Source organism: Gavia stellata, chromosome 10 (genome assembly GCF_030936135.1).
Source record: "Gavia stellata isolate bGavSte3 chromosome 10, bGavSte3.hap2, whole genome shotgun sequence".
Lineage (NCBI taxonomy): Eukaryota > Metazoa > Chordata > Aves > Gaviiformes > Gaviidae > Gavia > Gavia stellata.
The window spans coordinates 6,851,380-6,872,374 of record NC_082603.1 but is presented as its reverse complement, the minus strand read 5'-3'; the positions used below and the strand labels follow the sequence as shown (position 1 = coordinate 6,872,374).

The 20,995-nt window shown below is 55.3% G+C and overlaps 1 protein-coding gene across 1 annotated transcript; it reads left to right on the top strand.

Moving 5' to 3' along the window:
• Positions 1–234: 234 nt before the first annotated feature.
• Positions 235–20,191, top strand: UCK2 (uridine-cytidine kinase 2). Its single transcript, XM_059821768.1, has 7 exons — positions 235–333; positions 10,766–10,925; positions 11,872–11,968; positions 12,832–12,974; positions 16,845–16,942; positions 19,015–19,063; positions 19,631–20,191. The coding sequence occupies exons 1-7, from the start codon at positions 235–237 to the stop codon at positions 19,768–19,770; spliced, it is 786 nt and encodes a 261-aa protein (XP_059677751.1). The 3' UTR covers positions 19,771–20,191.
• Positions 20,192–20,995: the final 804 nt, after the last annotated feature.

Sequence of the window (20,995 nt, the reverse complement as noted above, 5' to 3'; positions counted from 1 at the left end):
CCATGTGGCCGCCGTGCCGTGCCGTGCTGTGCCGTGCCGCGCCGCGCCGCGCAGCCCGCCGGCAGGCTGGGCCGGAGCATGTGCAGCTGCAGCAGGCACCTGGCAGGGAGCCGCAGCGCCGGGGATGTGAACCAGGCGGGGAGGAAGGCCCTTGACTCATCAGATAAATCCAGCCCCGCACGGAGAGCGAAGGCGGAGGAGGCGAGGCGGCGGCGCTGCTGCTAGCAGGGGAGGATGGCGGGGGACAGCGAGCAGAGGCTGGAGGAGCACGGGCAGCCCAGCGGCGGCGAGCCCTTCCTCATCGGGGTCAGCGGCGGCACGGCCAGCGGCAAGGTGCGGGGGCTTCGCGGCGGGGTCCGGAGGAGCCCCGCTGGCAGGGGGGGAGCCCCGCGTCTTTCCCCGCGGCGCAGCCTCCCCCCGCCGGGCGCGGCGGCCACATGGCAGCGCGGCGGGTCCGAACGGCCGCCCCGCCACGTGCGCTGCCCCGGGGCCCCGCCGGGCCGGGCCGAGCCGAGCCGGGGGAGGCAGCAGCGGCGGGGTCGGGCGGGCTCGCTGCCCCGGCGGCGCACGCTGCGGGCCGGGGAAGGACGAGCCGGCGGAGACAGCGGGGCCGCCGAGGCCTCCCCGCGGGCGGCGGCTGCGGGAGCTCGGCGGCCGGGAGCCCCGGGGACACGTGGAAGGGGGTGGTGGTGTGGGGTGGGCGCAGGGTTTACCCCCAGCCGGTCGGGACCCGGCTCTCCGCCGCCGCGCCGGGAGGGCTGCCGGGGGGCAGCGGGAAGGGCTGGGGGCTGCGCGGGGCGTGGGCGGCCGCGGCCCGGCCGCGATGGAGGCGGCATCCCCCCGCAAAAATCCTCCCTCCCGCGGCTTTAATGAGCGCTTCCCCTCCGTCACCCTTTCACTGGCAGTGTCCCCAAGGGCTGCTCGCCCCGCACCAGAGCCGCAGGGTGCCTTGGGTGCGTTGCAATGATTTAATTTTCTTTTTTAACGGTGTCGGCCGTGCATGGGGGTGCCCTTTTCTGGCCAACTTTGGGGTAGCAGGAGTGGCAATTCTGCAGTAAGTGCTGACTCACAGCGGCAGAACGACCTCCTTGCTGCGCCCGGGAGGGGATGGTCCCTGGCAGCGCAGGTAGGAGCGGGGCGGAGGGCTGCGGGGCCAGCCGCGCTGGGGAGAGCCGCTCCGGCCCGGGTTAATGCGGGTTTTCTCTCAAGGGCTGCTACACCCAAACTGCAGCGCAGGGCAACTCCGGCAACGTTACAGCTTTTCCTTTTCTTTTAGTTCTTTCATACAGTCCGTTTTTCTTTATTTGTTTAACCTGAGGTAGGTTGCTTTCTATGCTAATATGAAAAGAAAACTACTTTTTTTTCTTATTTAAGACCAGTTTCACAGCTAATCAGCCTTCCTATGCAGGGCAGCATGGACATTCCACCTACATTTTTAAGAGGCATTTCAGAGAGCATGAATAGATTTGGAAGTAGCACTACCTTTGAAATATTTCTTGCTAAGGAAACTGAACGTGGGCCATCACAGGAGGAAGACATAGCTTTATATCTCTCGGTTGATTCATGTTTGGAGAGGGGGCCCTTTTTCTCTTGAAGTGTGGCATCACCTGATTGCTGTACCTCAGCCCATAATAACAGCATTTTAAGAATGTGTCTCTAAGTACCCTATTGATTCTTGGACCGCTGTTGCTACTGCAAGGGGGGAAAAAATCCAGCTACAACAGGGGAGGGATGGTGAGAGAGGATGCAGTCTCCTCCACTGGGACCCAAAGCTGGATTGTTCCTGCAGTACAGCTCCTGGTGACTCAAAGGCGCTGGGTTTGTCTGCTCTGTGATGCGTGGGTCTGCCTCTCTGTAGCTGTCCCAACAACATTGTGTCTGGCGCTGCTGAACTGTTATGTCTCTGAACACTGTGTCTCTGGCCCACAAGGTAAAAGCAGTGATTACAGTACAATGCGCCACAGTTGTTCTCAACTTCAAAGTGAAAATGCTTAGTAGCAGCAGGCTGCCTTAGTGAAAAAAATAGGGAAATGGTTCTTTCTAGCAAGGGAGATGTACTAACTGGCTTTTCCTGTCTCTCAGCTTTGATTTCCCCCCCCTCCAGTGATTGCTGGCTGCTAAAACCCTCTGTGCAGTGCTGCCCGTTGAAGGGAGTCCAGCAGATCAGTACAAAGTTTGTGGGAAAAGGCTGCAAGAAATATGCTGGCAAAAAAAAAAGCTTGCTCAAGGAGAAGCAACAGGAAAAACAGACCTGGGGTTTGTGCACACAGACCCTCAAATTTATATTTGATGCCGCTGCAAGGCAGGGGTGCAATGGGGCTGTCCCCCATCTGGCTAGTGACAGTGCCTTGTGCTGGGTGATGCCGAGTGCCGCAGCATGCGCTGGGAGAGCAGCAGTGGGGCTGCTGCCGTTTGCTCAGCTAAGGGCTCGCCGCAGCTAAAATCCAGCCCGGGGCTGCCGTGCTGCTGTGCTGGCTCTGGGTGAAAACAAAATGCTCCTAGAGGGAAAGCGATGCAGGCACCTTTCCCACCGGGAAAGCTGCAAATCCATCTGACTTGCCTTCACACCAATTGAGGGTTGTTGTCATAACACACCCCTTTGGCAGCTGACCAGCCTGAAGATAACGGAGGGCATTTGCCTTCCAAGGCCCCCCCCAGCTCCTCCCTCTGCTGCTTTTGTTGAGTCTAAGATGGGAGAAAAAGACTCCGTGATCCCCCCATCCCTGTCGATGTACTAGCACAGTCAGGCTGTGGAAGGAAGGGATCCTGTTTGTAGCTTGCCACAACTTGTTGTGTCGCGTGGTGCCCTGGGGAAGCTGGCATCTGAAGCGGCCAACCTTCCCCGAAGAGCTGGGGGGAGTGTTTGTCTGGTATTTCTTAAAGGCAAATTGATGAGAACTCAAATTCAAATGCTGACTGCTGCTTTGTAGTGAGCAAAAGAGGCGTGAGTAACTTTCAGTACTCAAATAGGAGGTAGAAACCCGAGTGCCCTCCTGTGTTTGGCTCTTAAAAGAAATCTGGACTGTGTTGGGAGCAAAACCGGGGAGCCGCAGGGGTCCTGGGCAGGCTGTGATGCTACAGCCTCTACAGGGTAGTGCCAATCGCATGGTGGCTGTTTTGTGTCAGCTCAGCTGGGACAGGCTCTTCATAAAAGCTTTCTGGGAGGCAGCATTTCTCCCACTGTCCCCCCAAATCCAAGCACTGTGCAGCCCAGGCAAAGCTTGCTGCAGTCTCCAGATGTGGAGGAGATGACATGGCATTAAGAACCTCCCCCGTGCCAAAGAGGTCTGAAACCACCTCATTTCCTCAGAGGGATTCCCAAGGCTGGTTGTAGCATTTTCTTTCATCCTATATGCTTTCAAGTGCGCTGCTAAAGCTCAGGTTTCCTTCTTATACCCATGGTCTCTGTGCTAACAGCTTCTTCCTCCCGCAAAAGATTCCTGACTACCAAGGACTGCAGTGTGCAAGGCGGGCAGCCAGGCTGCAGGAAAGGTCAGCAAACTGACTACTGGGATGAGCTGGAAAGTGTTGGGATACCTCCTTAAGCTCTTCACATGTCCTCACTTCAGCTTAGCTCCTGGAACCCTTGCAGCTCTGCTGGAGTGGCTCACTCCCAGCAGCAGTGGAAGCATCTGGTGCTGGGGTGGTTGCAGAGGGGGGGAGAGCTCTTCAAACTCAGGCTGAAGCATTAATTGCTTGTCCCCACGTGCTGCAAATCAAGGTGCTGATTACTGCCTTCCAACAGGAGGTTGTAAGAAAAGTCAGATCTACAAAGAGCTGAATGCTTTCCTTGGCTGCCTGGCCCTCAAACTAGTGAGGGCTGAATATGGGTGTCACCATGGTCTGGTGGCTGCACTGTTCGGATCTTTAGTTATACCTAAAGTTGGAAATATCTGTTTGAACACATAGCTTGAGAGTTTCCAGACTGCAGAGTGCCAAAACTGCAGTGTGTGTTCAGCCAGGTGTATTCTTCACTGTTAATCCATTAGGCACTTCTGCTTTGAACACCAAAAATACTGTCTGAGGCTGAGCTGGCTGCCTAGAAGAGTGAGCTAGCCAGAAGGCTGGAATTGCCCATCCAGGGTGGGACAGCCAGTGTGTTGGTCCCCAGGGAAGCAGTGGCCCCAGCTGCAGCTCATCTCCGCATGAGTCCGTTCCATCTCCACATGGGGCTTTTTGCATGGCTGAGCTCGGACCCCTACACTAGCAAGGGCTGAGGTCTGCCACGGCAACCTGGGAGTCACTGCCACTATGTCACCACCTGGATGCCGGGCAAAGAAGTCCAGGGGAGACCCAGCAGCGACCCAGGGGGAGCTGCGGGTGAGGGACTAGTAGGGATTGTGGCAGCCCTGCGTTGGTTCAGCACCATTTCCTGGTGACATTCTGTGGCTGTCAGGAGCCCTGAATCACAAGGTCTGACTTGTTAAATGCTGGTGTCGATGCATGCTAGAGACTCGTCAAACTTTCTAGTAGGACATTATTTTGTGCCAGCCCTTGATCAGACTGATACACAGGATGTTTTGACGGGTCAGCCCTTTCCTGTTACTGATTGAATATGTGCGAGTTTGTTATGGAGCCTGCTTACCATAGTCCCGTGGGCTCAGCTGGCTCCAGGCTATGGAGTTTGCAGTAGGGGCTTGAGAAAAATATCCTGCATCTAAAACCGGTGGATTGGGAGGGATTGTGTTAGGGGGGTTGTTTTCTTCCCTGTGTGTAATCTGTGTTCAGACCCTTTGTGTTTGTGTGTGCCTGTTTATGCTCCAGCCCAGGACTGCTGATCACATGTGCCATGTCCCAGGGTGAGTGAACAGAAACCTGGCTATCCCAGCCCAGGACTGGTTGGCCTGTGGCTCGCAAAGGGAAAGGCAGGAATGGTGAACCTGCCTGAGAAAGCTCTGGATGGAGGCCCAGGCTTTTGGTACAAGAATAGCAAGTTTCCAGTTCCAGTGCTGCCATACGGATGTGCTCCATTAGGACTGGAAAGGATTGCGCGGGTCATGAACTAGCTCTCTGCCACAGGCCGATGTTTAATAGATGCTCTGGGACCCTTCCCAATTTGGTATCTGCTCTGTGTGTCACCCCAGTCCACCAAGCACTTTCTAATGTTCTATAATGAACATAACCTTGCAAGAAGAGACCAAAATCCACAACTAGTGTGCTGCAGGAGATGAGCTGGAGAGAAGGACAGCATTGCTACAGCTCCTGATTTAAAGGACCCAATTGAGTAAAAGTCCCCTATGATGCCTGGAAAGAGAACCCTGCTACGGGGGACATCAGAGTAATGCAACAAGCAATCCCGGTGGTCCCTGATGTGATCTTAGGGAAAATCCTGCCAGATCCCAAAACTGAAGACTATTTTATCCACAAGCATGTGATAAGGACACCCTGGCCAGGCTCCTGTGGATGCAAAGCTGTAGACATACCCTGCCAAGCCTGTTCACATCCAGCTCCTGCACAAAGTGGGTCATGGCAGTGGTGTCCGTAGATATAACCTCTGGGCCTCTGTCCTTGGTGGGAGGTGAGATGTGACTGCTGCAGCCTGTTCTTGCTCCTGGCTGTAGCATTTGTCATGGGCCAAGGGTGTTGCTCTGCTGGGGAGTACTGTCCTCATGGTTAGCAGCTTCTTGGCTCAAGGCGAACAGCCTGCAGCAATGGCAGGAGTCTGTGCTTCTCTTCTTTCCACACTGGAGCCCAGCACATGCCTCTCCTGGTAGGTCTTGCTTCTGGTACAGCCCTTCTCCCTTTACCTGTTCCCAAGGGGACTGGCAGCTTCAGTATTCCTTTAGGGCTGGAGTCACTTTATCTGGCTTAGGTCACTTTTGCTAGGTGTCTAGAGTCTTTGGGAGGATGGGAGGTCCTCCCTGCTGCTGTATTGGGAGCCTAGTGAGCAGCTCGGTGTAGACATCCCTCTGCAGTGCCAGGCTCCCTGGGGATGGATGGACTGCTCTGAGTGAGTGGGTTTTGGCATTTCCATATGCGTGACATTTAAGGATTCCTCCTAGCCCAGGACAGTCCTCACCAGCCAGAGCAGAAGTACCTGTACTGCCCCATCTGCTGCAGCAAACCTGGGGCTGAAAGCATCAGCTGTGTCCTGCCTGGTACCTTCACGTGGTGGTTAACTGTAGCACTGTCCATCAGCTTTCTCTCTAAAACCCATCTGAAGTTGTAATTCATTGGCTAATCAGAGCTACCCAAGAGGGATTGTGGGATAATCTGCATAATAATATTGGGGAATTAGTCAACTCCTGAAGAATATTGGAGCAGCTGGCTATAGGCCATGAGTGAATATGAATTAAATATGTAATTAATATCTTTCAAATAAATGTCAGGGGTAGAGCTCCGAACACCCGTCTGTTGAGTTTCTTCCCCTGTGCACCACCTCTCTCCTTTTGGGAAAATATGCTGGAGTTCTTCCCCAGGTGCCCTCTGCATCTTCCCCTCCCAGCAGAATAAAGCTGTACTTCTTCCTTAAACACTGGTTATTTGTGTGTTTGGTTCAGAGGGGTAATCCTGCAAGGGGAGCTGCAGCTGCTTCTGTGCAGGAATAACATCTCTCTGAGCTCCCTTCTTGCACTGTGGTGTGCAGATACCTCCCTCTCAACCGTCTGTGTGTGGTGTGCGTTGGTTTGCACAGCTTTCCCAGGAAGCAGCTCAAGTGCAAAGCCTGGAGGAGTGCAGCTCAGTGGGTTGCAGCCGCTTTGCTCAAACCTGGAGCTGAGTTTCCCTCACTGCAGCATGTGAAAAGTCATGAACAATGGCGGAGAGGCCGGGCTCCCTGCCTGCATGCTTGGAAAGCCCTGCATCGGTTTCATGTGGCTAACAGGGGAAAGGTCCGCTTGGCAACCATGGAGGCTCGGAGGCTGCTGTGTCCTGTCTATATTTAGTTTTAAACAAGTTCTGGAGGAGGGGAAGGCTTTTGCTTTAGAAAGCATCCTGTTGCTGGGAGTGCGCTGCAGCTGAATCGCCATCAGCGTTTGCTTTGAGTCGTGGTGAGGTGCGCACGGACAATGTAGATCTGGGGAAGGGGCTGAGTGGAGGCAAGGAGCCCTGTCATGCCTCTCATCTTCCTGCAGATGGGATGTGTCACGCAGGGCAGAGCTAGGGATGGGGCTCAAATCCCAGAGTTTCTGTATTGGGATTCATCTATAGCATCAGGTCATCTTCCTCAAGTCATCTGCCATTTGTCTCTGCAGTCCTGGGCTGCTTGGGGAATCCTGGGGAAGAAACAAGTGTCTTTGCCCCTGGAAGAAGCGGTTGCTGGTAGGTGCCACGCAGTTAGGAATTAGCAAAGGAAGGAATCAGAGCCCAGGTTGTCCCTTCAAGTGGGTGCCGAGTGCAGTGTGTTGGCACCATGCGTCCCCTGGGTCACTGTGCATCCAGGCCAGTTGTACCCTGGCGCAGTACTTCACAGTCAATGCTTTGGTCTTGGTCTTCCTGAGCATCTGCAGGCCTCCCCAGAGCCTAACTGCTATCATTTCCAGTTATTAGTGGATTTTTCACGCTTATGATTAACATCAGTCACACGTATGTATGCAGTACTGGTTTGGGAGAAGGGGTTTTAACCAGGGGACATCCGTGATTCATTTGGAGGGATGCTTCCTGAGGCTGGGAGTTTCTGTTCCCACTGCGTAGGGGAATTTGTAACCTCTGTGTTTCTGGTTTTTCTTCCTCCTTAACATAGGGTGTTTCTCAACCAAGGGGAAAAACTGCCTGTCCAGCTGTAGGAGGTATTCAGACTGGCATCAGGGAATGCCACTTGTGAACCATTCTTGTTTCCATCACAAATGATCGTGAGGAAAGGAAAAACGTTCTTCACTTAGACCTCGCTGAGGTTTGCTGCGCCACTAAGGCAAGCTGAATGCAACCCTCAGGTTGGAGGAACATGCCAACGTCCCTATGTCCTGCTGCACTTATGCACATATAATGTGTGAGCGGGACCAAGGTGACACGTGTGCCTCTTCCCAGAGCCCAGAGGTGACATCCCTGCCCACCTGGGCAACACAGTACACTAGACCTGAGCTTGGTCCTGAGAGCAGAATGTCCTCATGGTCATCTTTCTCTACCACGTCTGACAGCTCTCCAAAACCCACCAGAGAAAAGGAAAGGGTCTGTAGCATCTACCTGGATGCTTTTGTGATGGGCACTTGCCACCCCAGAGCATTGGATGGTAAATGCATCCAGGATATGCTCTGATCCTTGTCTTGGGCCCTTGTGGGAGGACGTACATGTGAGCCAGGGCTTACATTCCTGTCTCCAGCTACCAAGGGCTACTTTCTCCTTGGGTTTTTCTCACCGTCGACCGTCTTGAGTTGTGGGGTATGGAACATGAGGATGATTTTTCAGAGCTGATGGGAACTCTTTTCTCCACCTTCCAGGATCAGTAGACTGGGGATTAGTGTGCATAAGGAAGAAGAAAGACTGGCAGGAACTGTCTGATGCCCTGAAATTATTTTGTTGCCCATCCACATGCTGAGGTCCAAGGGGAGAGTGGGCAGCATGAGTGCAGTTGGTGTGTTGCTTTCGGTGATCCAAAGTAAAGGAGCCCTGCTCTCTCTCCCGGGCTAAGGAAAGCAGTTTCTGGTGCAGATCCCTATGGAGCCTGCTGATCTACAGGCTGGGGATCTGTCTGGGTGGCCGTGCTGGAAGGTCATTTATTCCTAATTGCAAAGTGCCTGGGAAGTTTGGCATCCTCGGCAGCTGTGGCCAAGGCTGAACCCTGCTGTGCTGCATCTCCTTGCTGCTTGGGCAGCACAGACAGACAGCAGCGTCCGGGGGAGAAAGCAGGGAGGAAAAATGGAGGAGAGGCACTGTGCACGCCCTGTTTTTGTGAAACTGATGGGATACAGCTGGACAGGGAATAGGGCTGACACAGGCTGGAGGAGGATGCGAGGAGTGGGAAAACAGAGGAAACGGAGAATGGGCTCCGGCTTTGTGTCCGTGCATGCCGAAGGGCAAGTGACTGGCACTGACTTGCAGTGCTTTGTTGTGGGTGGTAGCAGCTTGCTGCAGGGCAGGGCTGCCAACATGGCTTGGGAAGCACAACTTGCCAGCCATTGAGAGGCAGGAGAAGAAGGTGGGATGCTCAGGGAGACCCCATCCCTGACCCAAAACCCAAACTTGTGCCCAGAGCCGCAAGGACTGCTGTTGGGCAGCCCGAGCCGGTTCGCTCTGCAGCAGTGCTGTGTGTGGAGGCTCTCCAGCCGAGCTGGGGCTGACTCACAGTGCAGCGGTCACAGCCAAGTCAGGTCAGCCTGGCCTGGAGGGGAAGAAACTGTCTCTGGGGACAGGAATGCTGTCAAATCTTCCAGCTTCTCAGGCAAACAGCCTTGCCCTCTGCCTGCTGGGTTGACCTCCTCTGCCAGGCATGCCTTCCCCTCCCTGTTCCCTCTCACCACTGCTGTCTTCAGCTCTGCATCTGGAGGTTGCCAGCTAGGTACGGAGCAGATGGTTGAACCAGTGGGGAGGTGGGAGCATGGGAAGAGCCACGGGCAGGCTGGAGGAGGCAGGCTGGGACAAGCAAACCTCTCTTTGCAAAGCAGAGGACTCAGCAGAGAGTATTTGTGGTGACCGAGGCCGGGAGTGGCTCAGCTGGGCATCTGCAGCAAGCGTGATTCACAGGAGGTGAAGCAGCTCAGTTTGGCACCAGGAGAACCCCTTCTCCCTGAACAGTGGATACCGCGGGGTAGGAGCGGGGCTGACATGCAGGGCTTCCGCAGGCAGCAGAGCACTCCCCCGCTGGCCTGACCTTGGCTCTCGCTGGCCAGGGCGGGCGTGCTGGCTGCCAGTTAGTGATGCAGTTAACACTGCTGTGTTGCGCAGCGGCCAAGGACTCGTATGACTAAGGAGAAGGGACTGAAGCAGGCTTTGGGATTTGTCCTCCAAGCTGTGCTTTGATTCATGTCATGATGGCAGGGTCCAGCACGACCCTCGGCCACGCAGCTGGTGCCTGCAGAGTCGATGCCGGCCACTGGCACCCAGCCCGCTCCGTGCAGTGTGCAAGGTGCCAGTTCTTGTGCCAGCAGTGCTTGTGGGGATCTTACACCGGCAGCCAGAGCCACGTGGCTCTTCAGCCACTGGCTCCGCAGTGCCCTTAGCCTCGCTGTGCCAAGAGGCACCAGGATATGCTCATGGCTGCTCCTCCCAGCTCTGGCAGCTGTGGCAGAGATCCCTGACAAAGTCCCAGAGCTCTCCGCCTGGTGTCTTTTCATCCTGGGCTTTATTTAGGGTATGAAAACAACCTGGCTCTCCCTCTCTGAGGACTCTCTCCCTCCCTGCCCATGTAGCGGTGGTGTTTTTGAGCTGGACCAGGGCTGGGGGAACCAAGGCACTGAGGCTGCCTCCCAGGGAGGGGTCTCAGCCCTGGTGCCACACACGTCTCTGCTCCCTGGGGAGCTGCTGGGCAGGCTGGAGCTGGCCGCGGGGGCCCCGGGGGTGCAGCTGAACTCAGGCAGCAGCTGACTGGTTTCCTGCTGTCATTTGTGCCCAGAATAGGAGCTGTGGGCAGGCCATAGGGACAGAGGAGAGGGAGGCGGGGAGCAAGCTTGGTGCTGCTTTCACACTGAAGGGCCCCATGGTGATGCCTCTGAAGGACTTTTCTCTCAGTGACTTTGGGCTGTGCCTTTGAGGGGACCACCAGCTCTCGGCTGGAGGTGCAGCAAGCAGTGGCCCATACACCCAGGAATGGCTGTTACCTGGGGACATCCTCCCTGCACGGCTTAGACACCACTTGCCACTGAACTTGCCTCCTTTGCTGTTCCTTTCCCAGTCCTCAGTATGTTCCAAGATCGTCCAGCTGCTGGGCCAGAACGAGGTGGACTACCGCCAGAAGCAGGTGGTGATCGTGAGCCAAGACAGCTTCTACCGGGTCCTCACCTCAGAGCAGAAATCCAAAGCGCTCAAAGGCCAGTTCAATTTTGACCACCCAGGTGAATGGACAACAATACCAGGGCTCTGCCACACAGTGGGGGGTGAGGGCTGGAGTGGGACCTGCCGGTCCACCGGCGAAGAGCCTTGCATTGACACTGGGTCTCTGTCTCTACATGGGGCGGGAGTGGGTGGCTTAGTTAAGCTCTTGTGGAGCCGGGGGCATCCCTGGCAGGGTGGCTGGGGGCCACCTGTGTCCCCTGCAGTACAACCTCTGTGTCTCTTGGGAAGGAAACTGTCTCTGGGGTGGAGTGTTTGGGATGAGAAAGGGCGGGTTGTGAACCCTCTAACTCCTTAAGACACTCCTCCCTGCAAAAACATCCCCCACTTTGAAAACCTTTCTGGTGCAGCTGGGTGGGGACCGGGGATATCTGGCCTGGCACAGCCCCCTGGAGCCAGCAGCTCTGTGTCCTTCCCTTCAAGGAGGGAACCGTCTTGTGCAGCTGCTCTGCAAACCCCTCCACCGAGGGGACCATGCCCTGTTGCTACAACAGGGGCTCTTTGAACCATCTCCGGGCTTGGTGGGAAAATTGCAGAGCCGCTGTCCCTTCATCCCCACGAGGACAATGGCTGGAGGCAGCAAGCACCGAGCAAACAGAGCCCTGTCTGTCTGGCAACTTGAGGCTGAAACACTGCTCCAGTCTCTCCGAGGGCTGGAGCCCCAGAGGAGATGCCTTCCCGAGCCCGGGCTGTCAGTGCCATCGTACAAGGGCGGTATTGATCTCTGTGGGCCAGATCCCAGGCTGGTGCAAAGCAGTGAAACCCCGCGGACGCCAGGAGAGCTGGGTCTTGCTACGCCCATGGGGATGTGCAGGGCTTTCCTCCCGAGTCTGTGCATCTGTCTGTCGCCAGTGCAGGGTGCCAGTGGCCCTGGCTAGGCTGAGTGTAGTGTCTGGTGGGTGGGAGAGGTTGCAAAGCTGCCTTGGGTAACGTTTCCTCTCTCCTCAGATGCCTTTGACAACGAGCTGATCGTGAAAACGCTCAAAGAGATCACGGAAGGGAAGACGGTCCAGATTCCTGTCTATGACTTTGTCTCCCACTCCAGGTCTAACAGCTGCTCCTGCCTTGCTGTGCCTCTGCTAACGCCCTGCGGCGCAGCACACAGCCCTGCCAGCCCAAACCGCCTGCCCCTCTGCTTGCGCCTGCTCTTAGATGCCTAACATGCCAACCAAAAGTTTCAATCCTAACTACTCCAGACCCCTTGGTTAGAGGGTCCAGGGCAGATACAGGTGCAGTCTGAGGGTCTGGAAAGCTGCGCAGCCATGCAGCGGCGTCCAGCAACATACAGGCGTCAGTGGAGGGGGATTATGGCCCCCCTTTTCTTCCTCAATCCACACTTCCTCTCCCCATAAACTCTATGTTTGCAGCTTTAACAAGTATTCCAGGCTCAAACAGCCCGGCACTGCCAGGAAAGGAGGAGGATGACAGTTCTTGCTTCTGTAACTCTTCCCTTGCATATGTTCAGCTTGTTTTTGCATGCCTGTGTTGGTCATGGATGGTGTGACCCTGCTCCATTTCCCACAAAAGTGCTGTGGTGTCAAGGGAGTGTTGCCTGGTTCCCAGGGGAGCAGAGCTGGCTGTTGCAGGTTCGCGTGGGTCAAGCCCCATGCATAGGCTTTCTGGGCTTTACGGCTTGGCACATAACACTTGCAAGCAGCAGCTGGCCAAGGCGGGGGGAGAAGGGCTAGTCTGCTTCCTGCTGTGCTGTTTGTCCTTCTAGGAAGCGTACGTATGCCTTGGATTCCCTTCACTGTGGTGGGGTAGGTCTGCCCTCTCCTCGGTCACCCCCCTGGTGCAGCAGTGATGTCCCAGGGTTGGAGCAGTGCCTAGGAGCACTGCTGTTTCCCCACACCTCTCTTAGCTTGTTTCCCCACACCAGCATATTTTGACTCTCCTTCCCTCTGCTAGGAAAGAGGAGACGGTGACTGTCTACCCTGCCGATGTGGTGCTCTTCGAAGGCATCCTGGCCTTCTACAGCCAGGAGGTGCGGGATCTCTTCCGTATGAAGCTCTTTGTGGACACGGACGCAGACACCCGGCTGTCCCGCAGAGGTGAGGCCCAAACATGCCTTGTGCAGCAGGGGCAGAAATGTCGCTTAACTGATCTGGGCAGCTGGTCGCAGAGGCAGGTGACAGTGACCGGAGCAGAACTAGCATTGGCACAAAGCTGTGCTGCTGCTAGCAAAGAGCCAGGGAGCTTTTCCTCCCCAAGTGCAGCATGTCACACAGGGCAGCTTGTGGCAGTGGGGAGCACCTTGTTCCATGTCTCCTAGGATTCAATGGGGGTTTTGCTGCCTTGTCTGGGATTCCTCCTTTGATGCATGCAGCAGTGTGACTACTGAGCATGCTGTGTCCTCACATGGCCCTATGGCACCAGCCCTGTGCCATCAGCTGAATGGCAGCTACTGCTGGTCAGCAGGTACCAGCAGGGAAGGGTGCAATGGGCATGGCAAAGTGGCTCAACAGCTCAATCAGCTCATCAGGCAGTGCCCGATGGATCTGCTCAGGACCTGGGGCATGGGTGTGCTCCGAGGATGGCATTTGGGTGTGAGGGTGTCCGTTGTGGATGATGCAGATAGGGAGTTTGGATTTACATCTTGGTTTGCGCAAGCACAGCCAGCGCAGCATGGAGCCTCTTTGTGGTACTTGGCACTGGGGTGATGGCTTTGGGGGCAAAGAGCCCTAGAAACCAGAATATCCCTCTTGAGGACTCCCCATGTCCAGCTGGCTTGGCTGTGGGTTGCCAGCTGACATAGGAGGGACTCCAGCTCTGCAGGGACTGCATGGTTTGAGATGCAGTTCATTCCAAAGCATCCTTTAGGAGTGGGGTCACTGATGTAGCACCTGAGTTTCCTGGATGACTAAGAAAGCATTTGGGGACTCTTGGGGCAGAGTTCAGTTCTGTCTGAACTGTTCCTACCCCTGCCTGGCTCCGACAGCCTCCACAGGGTGTCTGGGGATGCAGAAGATGACTTGGAGGAGAGGTCCCATCCAGACCTCTGTGCTGTGACCAGAGGAGCATGTCTCAGTGTGTCAGCCTGGGACTGCTTCTGTGCATGGGACTGTTCCACTCTGTGACGGAACTGGTCTTGCCTGCCCTCCTGCTGTCAGACAGATACACAGCCTCCTCCACTGTTGGGATGTCATCAGTGCTGATTAAAAGCTCCTTTTTACGCATCCTCCTTGACCCTGCCCACTGTTCTTGCATGACTCATCCAGGGACATGACAGCACAGTCATTGCAGGGAGATGTATTAGCAGGTCACAGATAACGCATTTGCAAGATCCCGCAACGTCAGCCTTATCCCTTAAGCAGACTGTGCTGTGCTGGAACTTGGGTTCACACCCAGCTACGGGGTAGCACACGTTTTTGGCAGTGTCCTGTATCAGCCGTCTGAAGGCAAGGCGTTGCCTTGTGCATTTGCAGTGCCACATGACCGTGTGTGCATCCCAATTGTACTCTGGAGTGTGTGGTTCAGTCACTTTGGACTTGGTACATAACTGTGAGCTCAGGGCTTGAGAGCTGGTTGAGATCCCGTCAACTAAGAACTGAGACCATTCAGCTGCCGACCACAATACAGAGCTAAACCCTGTTGTGCTGCAGCTGTTGGACAGGGTCCTGAGCCACATGAGCCCAGGCCATTCTTGGGGTATTTCTCCCACCCACCATCAATCGCTAAAGCCTTGCAAAGGGGCAGCTGGGCTGGTTGAGGTGCTGGTGTCTCCTAGTTAGGGCAACCTATCAACCTCCTGATAGGGAACTGACCATTTGGCAGTCTCCTGGCCTGCCATCAGTGGTTGGTAGGACCACTGCAGCAGCAAATCTGTTTACTGTTTGTCTCCCTGGCATTTCTGGGAAAGGAGAGCCTGCGTGTGAGGTGCTGAAGGTATAATCGTGTCCCTGGAACATAGCTGGAGGCAGTTTGTAGCAAAAATCGGGATCTTGCATTGTGACATGGCTCTGAGTCATCTTGTTCACCCAGAAGTCCTGAAGAGTTGCAGCAACGGGCTTTTCAGCTGGGCAGCAGCAGGAGATGAGGTTCCTGGAAATGCAGCTGACCGCTCAGTTTATCAATAGTGCTGGGTTTCAGTATGTGCAACTTGCACTGTCCCATCCAGCACCTCTCCCAAGAAAAACACTGCTACCAGAGCGCAAGGGGCAAGGTCTGTCAGGTGCCTCAAACAGCCTGATCCATGCAAACCTGATTCTGGCTGAGGTCCCTTGCTGCCCTGTCCTCGGCCAGCTTCCATAAAACAAAGACCAAGTCAGGTCTCACGTGCATGTTTCAGGCCTGATTTGAGTGATGTCTGCCTGCTGGCTCTGGATGGGTGCCGATCTGTCCTTGGGACATTTGCCTGCCTGGCAAGTAGAGGCTGATACATTCAGATAGGGTGCATGGTCTTAGCCTGGGTTGCTGGGAGCCATTGCTTTGGGGCCAGGTACAAGACAGCAGCTGTGTGACTTGTGTTCGTGTGTCAGGCGATTGCCCTGCTGCGGTCTGCCCTGGGAGTGGGCAGGAGAGTTTTGCCCTGTCAGGACCAGTCCCTGTAGCCTGGGCACTCACCCTGTGCAGCTTGCAGGCCTCCCGCATGCCATTACAGGCCGGGTGTGCTGCAAATACACCCTCGCTGTGCTCCTTCCCTGCCCCAGAGCAGCCAACAAACAGGGTGTGGGACCTGGGAAACAAAAGTCTCTCTGTTTTATTTTCCGTGACTGTTTTTCTGTATTGTTTGAGCTGGGGCTTGCTCCCGCTCTCTGGAGAAGGCAAGGAGCTGGCTAGAGCAGCCTGGGCTGGGCTGAGCCATTTCTGGACCAGGCAGGGAGCTGGCACACATCCTGCTGCCAGCTTTTTCTTCCTCCATCACCTCCCCTGCATGGGGCTGCAAAAGGGCATGCTGCAAAGTTGCTGGCCGAGGGCAAAAAGAGCCAAGGGGACGGTGCCAAACCAGTACTGGGAGAACAGCGCTGTCCTGGCCCTGCAAGCAGACAGGCACTGACTGCCGAGCGGGTCATGCAGGCTGGCAGTGACGTGGCTTGGCTCTGCTTGGCACGTGGAGAAGGCTCGCTCCCAACCCACTGCCAGGCGCTAGTGTGCTGGGGAGAAGCCAGCCAGCCCCTTGGGGAGAGCCAAGAGCTGTCTGCTCAGCCACAGGGCTGTTTTGGCTCTTAACCGCGTATTGAATTCCTGCTGAACTGGGGCACTTTTCCGTGCTAAAGTGTCTTCAGACTGGAGATGGCAATGGCCCAGATACCTCGTGCAAACAGGGTGTAAGGCCCGAATGGCAGAACAAGCAGGAGGCCAGCTTGCTCTCCTGCCTCCTGGCTTCCTCCTGAGCTGATCTCCGCCAAGCCCCCCCCTCAGCCTCTGGTGGAAGCCTGCTTCACCTTCCCATCCCACTCAGCTGGGGACAGCACAAGGAGCCTGGCAGAGTTGAGTAGGTGGGTGGGTTTTACTCTCCTCCCCTCTCCAGACCTGAGTTAAACTGTGCCTTAATGTGCATATGGGTGAACCCCACTGCTTTTCTATTCCTTGGGCACCTCTGCACTGGGATGACTGGGAGAATGAGCCATCCTTAGGCCAAGTGCAGGACAGAGTGACAGGAGGGATGCAAGGGCTGAGGCTGGGAACAGTGAGGACTGGGGTGGCACTGGTTACAGCTGGAATGTGCTTGCAGAACTGAGGAGGGAGACCAAGAAAAGCCCTTGGTCAGGTCAGCCAGCCCTTGGCTCCTGGGAAAGTTTGGAAGTGGGTTAAAAGCGTGTAGCTGGGCTGGGGTGTGCTCGGGCATGTGGGCAGCAGCTTCCAGGAACACAGACCTCAGGCAAAATACCCGGGTGGCTGGCCAAAGGTTGTACTGAAGGGAAGGGGGATGGAACGATTCATGTCTCAGCTCCTGACTGTGCCTTACATCTTTTCTGCAGTGCTACGAGACATCAGTGAGCGAGGCAGGGACCTTGAGCAGATCTTATCTCAATACATCACCTTCGTCAAGCCTGCCTTCGAGGAGTTCTGTTTGCCAGTAAGTAAGGGGAGTGACACCCACAGGAGTCTGCCAAAAATGCCTCATACCCTGCCCAGCTCTTCAGACAGGAGCATTTTGTGCCCCAGAGCTCAGGTCAGCCTGCCTTGCCTTGCTCCCTTGCTGCAGTCACTGGCAAAAATGAGGGTGCCAGCACTGGCCCCGGGCAGGGCAAGATGCAGACTATTTATACAGCCACTGCCTTCCTGGTGAGATCACCCTCCCCTATGGGAAGGGGTGAGACACGGCAAGAGAAACCCCTCCCTGCACAGGATCTGACAAACCAACACCAGGCAGCTCAACAGATAACCAGCCCAGGAGGGATGATCCTTGGCTGCCTCTAGCAGGGGAAAGGGAGATCTCTGCCCCCAGGCAGTGTCCGCTGTGTCTGCCTCCTGTTCTGGGCTGTCCTGTCTGCCCTTTTAACCCTGCAGTGCTGCTGGCTTCTTGCTGGCTGGATGCTTGGGAAAGCAGGGGAGCTTCATCCTTCACCCTGTGCTGCGGGATGTGGCCTTGCAGGTTGCATTTCCTGGCTGGTAAGAGGCCAAGGTGTAGAGTAGACAGACCTTGCTTGGAGCCAAGTTTGCCAGGTTTGTCTAGAGAAAGGAAGCTACTTTGGGAGCTGATAACCAAGGCAAGGCTCCCTAGCAGACAGGGAGTTTGCATGTGGGAGACCACTGCAGTCCTGCAGAACTTGCAGGTGAAATAGCACATTTGCAGGACTAGCCATTGCACACCTCTCCTGGCTCTCGTGGAGAGGAGCCTGCGCCTTGGTTCTCAAGGCTTTTCAAGCAGATGTGGTAGTTATATGAGGAATTTCTTCTTATTCTGGAGGAACTGAGCCAGCAGAGTCCTGCAACCTGGGAACTGCTGGCCAGCACCACAGGCAGGGGGAACTGAACCTGTGCCTCCAGCCTCAGGAACATCTCTGTGCCTGTCTTATGCCAGCTCTACCCCTTCCCATAAGAGGGGCTTATTCTTTCTGTGCTACAAGATCTTTTCCTGGCTCCTGGGCAGCACCCTTTTCTCTGTCTCACTCAGCTGTGGTTCTGGGGACCAAGGTCCAATTCCAGTGTAGTCCAGAAAGGCTTTTCCTGAGAGGCAGGTGCAGCTTGGAGGCTCCCCTCCTTGCAAGTCCCCAGCAAGGTAAATCTGCAGCTTTGCAAAGCAGCAGATGCTGCATCAGTCTCTTATGTTGAAGAGTCTGTAGGAGGACGAAACATGAAACAAGGAGGGTAGAAAAAAACTGCTTTGTCCCTACCCACCAGCTTTGCAGTGGTCTGCTCCCAGTTCCAACCTGGTTGTGGGCTCAGCTGCAGAGCAGTTGCATGCGGATGTCGAGCAGGCTCAGCACCCACTGTTGCTGTTACTCAACTCCTAAACTAGCTCTGGGCCAGGTGGTCCAGCACTGAAATGGTTCAGCATATCCTGGTGATTTTTGATATGGCTGGAAGCACTTGGAGGTGTCAGATGACACCCTTCACCCAGCCCGCTGGCTTGTTTACTGATGGTAGAGCTTGGCTGTCAGGAAGCTGATCAGCTGTAAAAGCTGACACAAATAGGGGAGGAAACTGAGACTGGCACCTGTAGGTGAAAATAGGTCAGAACTGGTGTCCTGAATCAGACCTTTTTTGCAAGCGATGCTGGTAGAAAATTCTCACATCCCAAGCAAATCACGTGGCTGTGCCCCGCATGGCCACACAGCCCAGGCATGCCAGCTCTTGCTCCTGTACCGAGTGTGGCTGGATTCAGGCAGGAGGTTGTTCCTAAAAGCATCAGCTGCTGGAGTCTTGCGATCATGAGGTTTTTTAATTTCAGGTTTTGTTAGGGTGCCTCTTACTGGAATCTGTATGAGCTTATGAAAATGGAGTCAAGGCACAAAGCACGGCCCTTGAAACATAGAGCAGAAGACAAATAAGAGCATCCAAAATGTATTGTCAGCAGCGACACACCTCGCAGTGGGTTTGGGTTTGGCTAGGAGAGGGGAAGAACCTGCCCCAGGGAGCAGGGACAGGGCCCTAACCTGGTGGATTTCCACTTTGCCTGTAACACAGTGCTCTCTCTCCTTCCAGACGAAGAAGTATGCTGACGTGATCATTCCCAGAGGAGCAGATAATGAAGGTGAGTGGGCCCAGACCCTGCTGTTACATCCTGGCAGCCGGCTTTGGGCTGTTGCTGTTGCAGCAGAGTTAAGTAGGAGGTAGCAGGACCTGCCACGGAGGTGATTCAGGCCACTGCCACCTGAGAGAGTGCTGTTACCACACAAGCGCTGAGATGAGCCTCTCCCCTTTGCTCCTGCCTGGAGCATTAGTGACTGGGAGTTTGTGCTCCTCTAATCAAGCCTGGGAGCCCATCTATATGCAGTGCCTCCAGGCAGACTCCTGGTTCATCGCACACAAAGGGAAATGCGCTTGTCCAAGGCCAGACATGCAGCTGGGACAGCCAGGTCTCCACCTGGCTGGAATCAGCCTGACTATACTGGCTTGAGTGCCTGCCTCAACCAGGGCAGAAGGATGAAGTCCCAGAGGGGCAGCTCCTCCCCGCAGGGTTGCAGTTCCCCACCATGTGATAGGAGGGGATAGAAGCAGGGGAGACAGCAGGGTCATCATCTCTGGCATGGCTCTAGTTTATTTGCAGTGGTCCTAATGCAATCTCTCCCCTGTGTCTTTCCCTCCCTTTTGCTCACAGTGGCCATAAACCTGATAGTGCAGCACATCCAGGACATTCTTAATGGAGGACTCAGCAAACGCCAGAGCAATGGCTACCTGAACGGCTACACTCCTCCCCGCCAGCGGCAGCCCTCAGAGTCCAGCAGCCGGCCTCACTGACCCCGGGCGGCAGGCGTGAGGCTGGGGGCGGAGGGCACTTGGGCCCTGCCACTGCCCCTCTGTACATACTGTCCGTTCATTCCCCCCTTATCTATTTAAGAAACCAGACGGAGATGAATGCCTTTAATTTTGTATGTTGGAAATGCCGAATGAGAAGCAGCCGGCTGCTCGGGAGCCTGGACCGCCCACAGCTCCTGGCCTTGCTCAATAACTTCTCCAGCACGGAACCGGCTATAAATCTCTATAAATATAGAATTGCTCTATTTTTGTGTAAATGCAGAATAGCGTAAAATTACTTGCCATAAGGTATTTGCCAGGCTCAGTGTTGCTGGGAAGGGGCTGGGAAGAGGGTCCTGGGAGATGTTGGTGTCAGGATCCTCACCTCAAAGGCGGTAAGGAAGGAGGAGCATTTGACAACTGCTTTAGTATCACAGTGGTCTCCATCCTGGGGAGGGGACGGGTTGTGGTGGAGGTGGCAGTGTGAGTGTGGCATGGATTTTCCAACTGGGCTGGGGTTGCCTCCGCCTGCCGTTGCTGTTCAGGTCTGAGCAGCCTGGTTTTGACTGGCAGGCAATGCACAATGCCACTGGGAGTTGGGAGGATGATGTGTAATACCTCCCCTGACTGTCTCTGCACCTCCAAGTCTCAGTCCCTCAACAGCATCCCTTTCTGTGTCTGACACCCTTTCCCACCACAGATGTGGGTCTGCTGTCACACCCTCCAGCAAGGACCTGGTAGGTGATGCTGGGTATGTGATAATATAAACGTGGCAGCTTGCGGCTTTAGCAGTTTCACTGCCTTGTTTGGTGGGGATGACACGTGGATACCTTCAGCCCCTCTGGAGCTTGGTGGCCATGTGTGTGGTGGGACTCCTAGCCAAGCCCTGGGCTCAACCCTAAGCCTGGAGGTTGGCTTGCAGAAGGTCAGAGGTGTGTCTCTTACTCCTCGCTTGAAACGGTTTTGCTCTTGGATGGGGGAATTTGGGTCTGTAAGATATGGTTAAGGGAGAACCAGCCTTTTCTGAAAGGAAGGGGCAATAAATGATGAAAGGCAGCTGCTGAGCAGCCTGTCTGAGGGGAGGCAGCATTGTGTAGCGGTCCCTGGGCTGCCTAGCATCGCTATATGGGACATCCGCAGCTCCCAGCTGGGTAGCATGAAACTGGATGCCCAGGAGTCCTCTGCTCCCCTTTTTCAGAGCATGTTCTTGTCTGGCCTGTGTCCCTTT

Excerpts from the sequence above, each read along its gene's own strand:
- UCK2 (XM_059821768.1), top strand. The coding sequence starts at position 235 with ATGGCGGGGGACAGCGAGCAGAGGCTGGAGGAGCACGGGCAGCCCAGC. Across the intron at positions 11,969-12,831 it reads GACTTTGTCTCCCACTCCAG|GAAAGAGGAGACGGTGACTG; the intron begins GTCTAACAGCTG and ends TCCCTCTGCTAG. Across the intron at positions 12,975-16,844 it reads CACCCGGCTGTCCCGCAGAG|TGCTACGAGACATCAGTGAG; the intron begins GTGAGGCCCAAA and ends TCTTTTCTGCAG.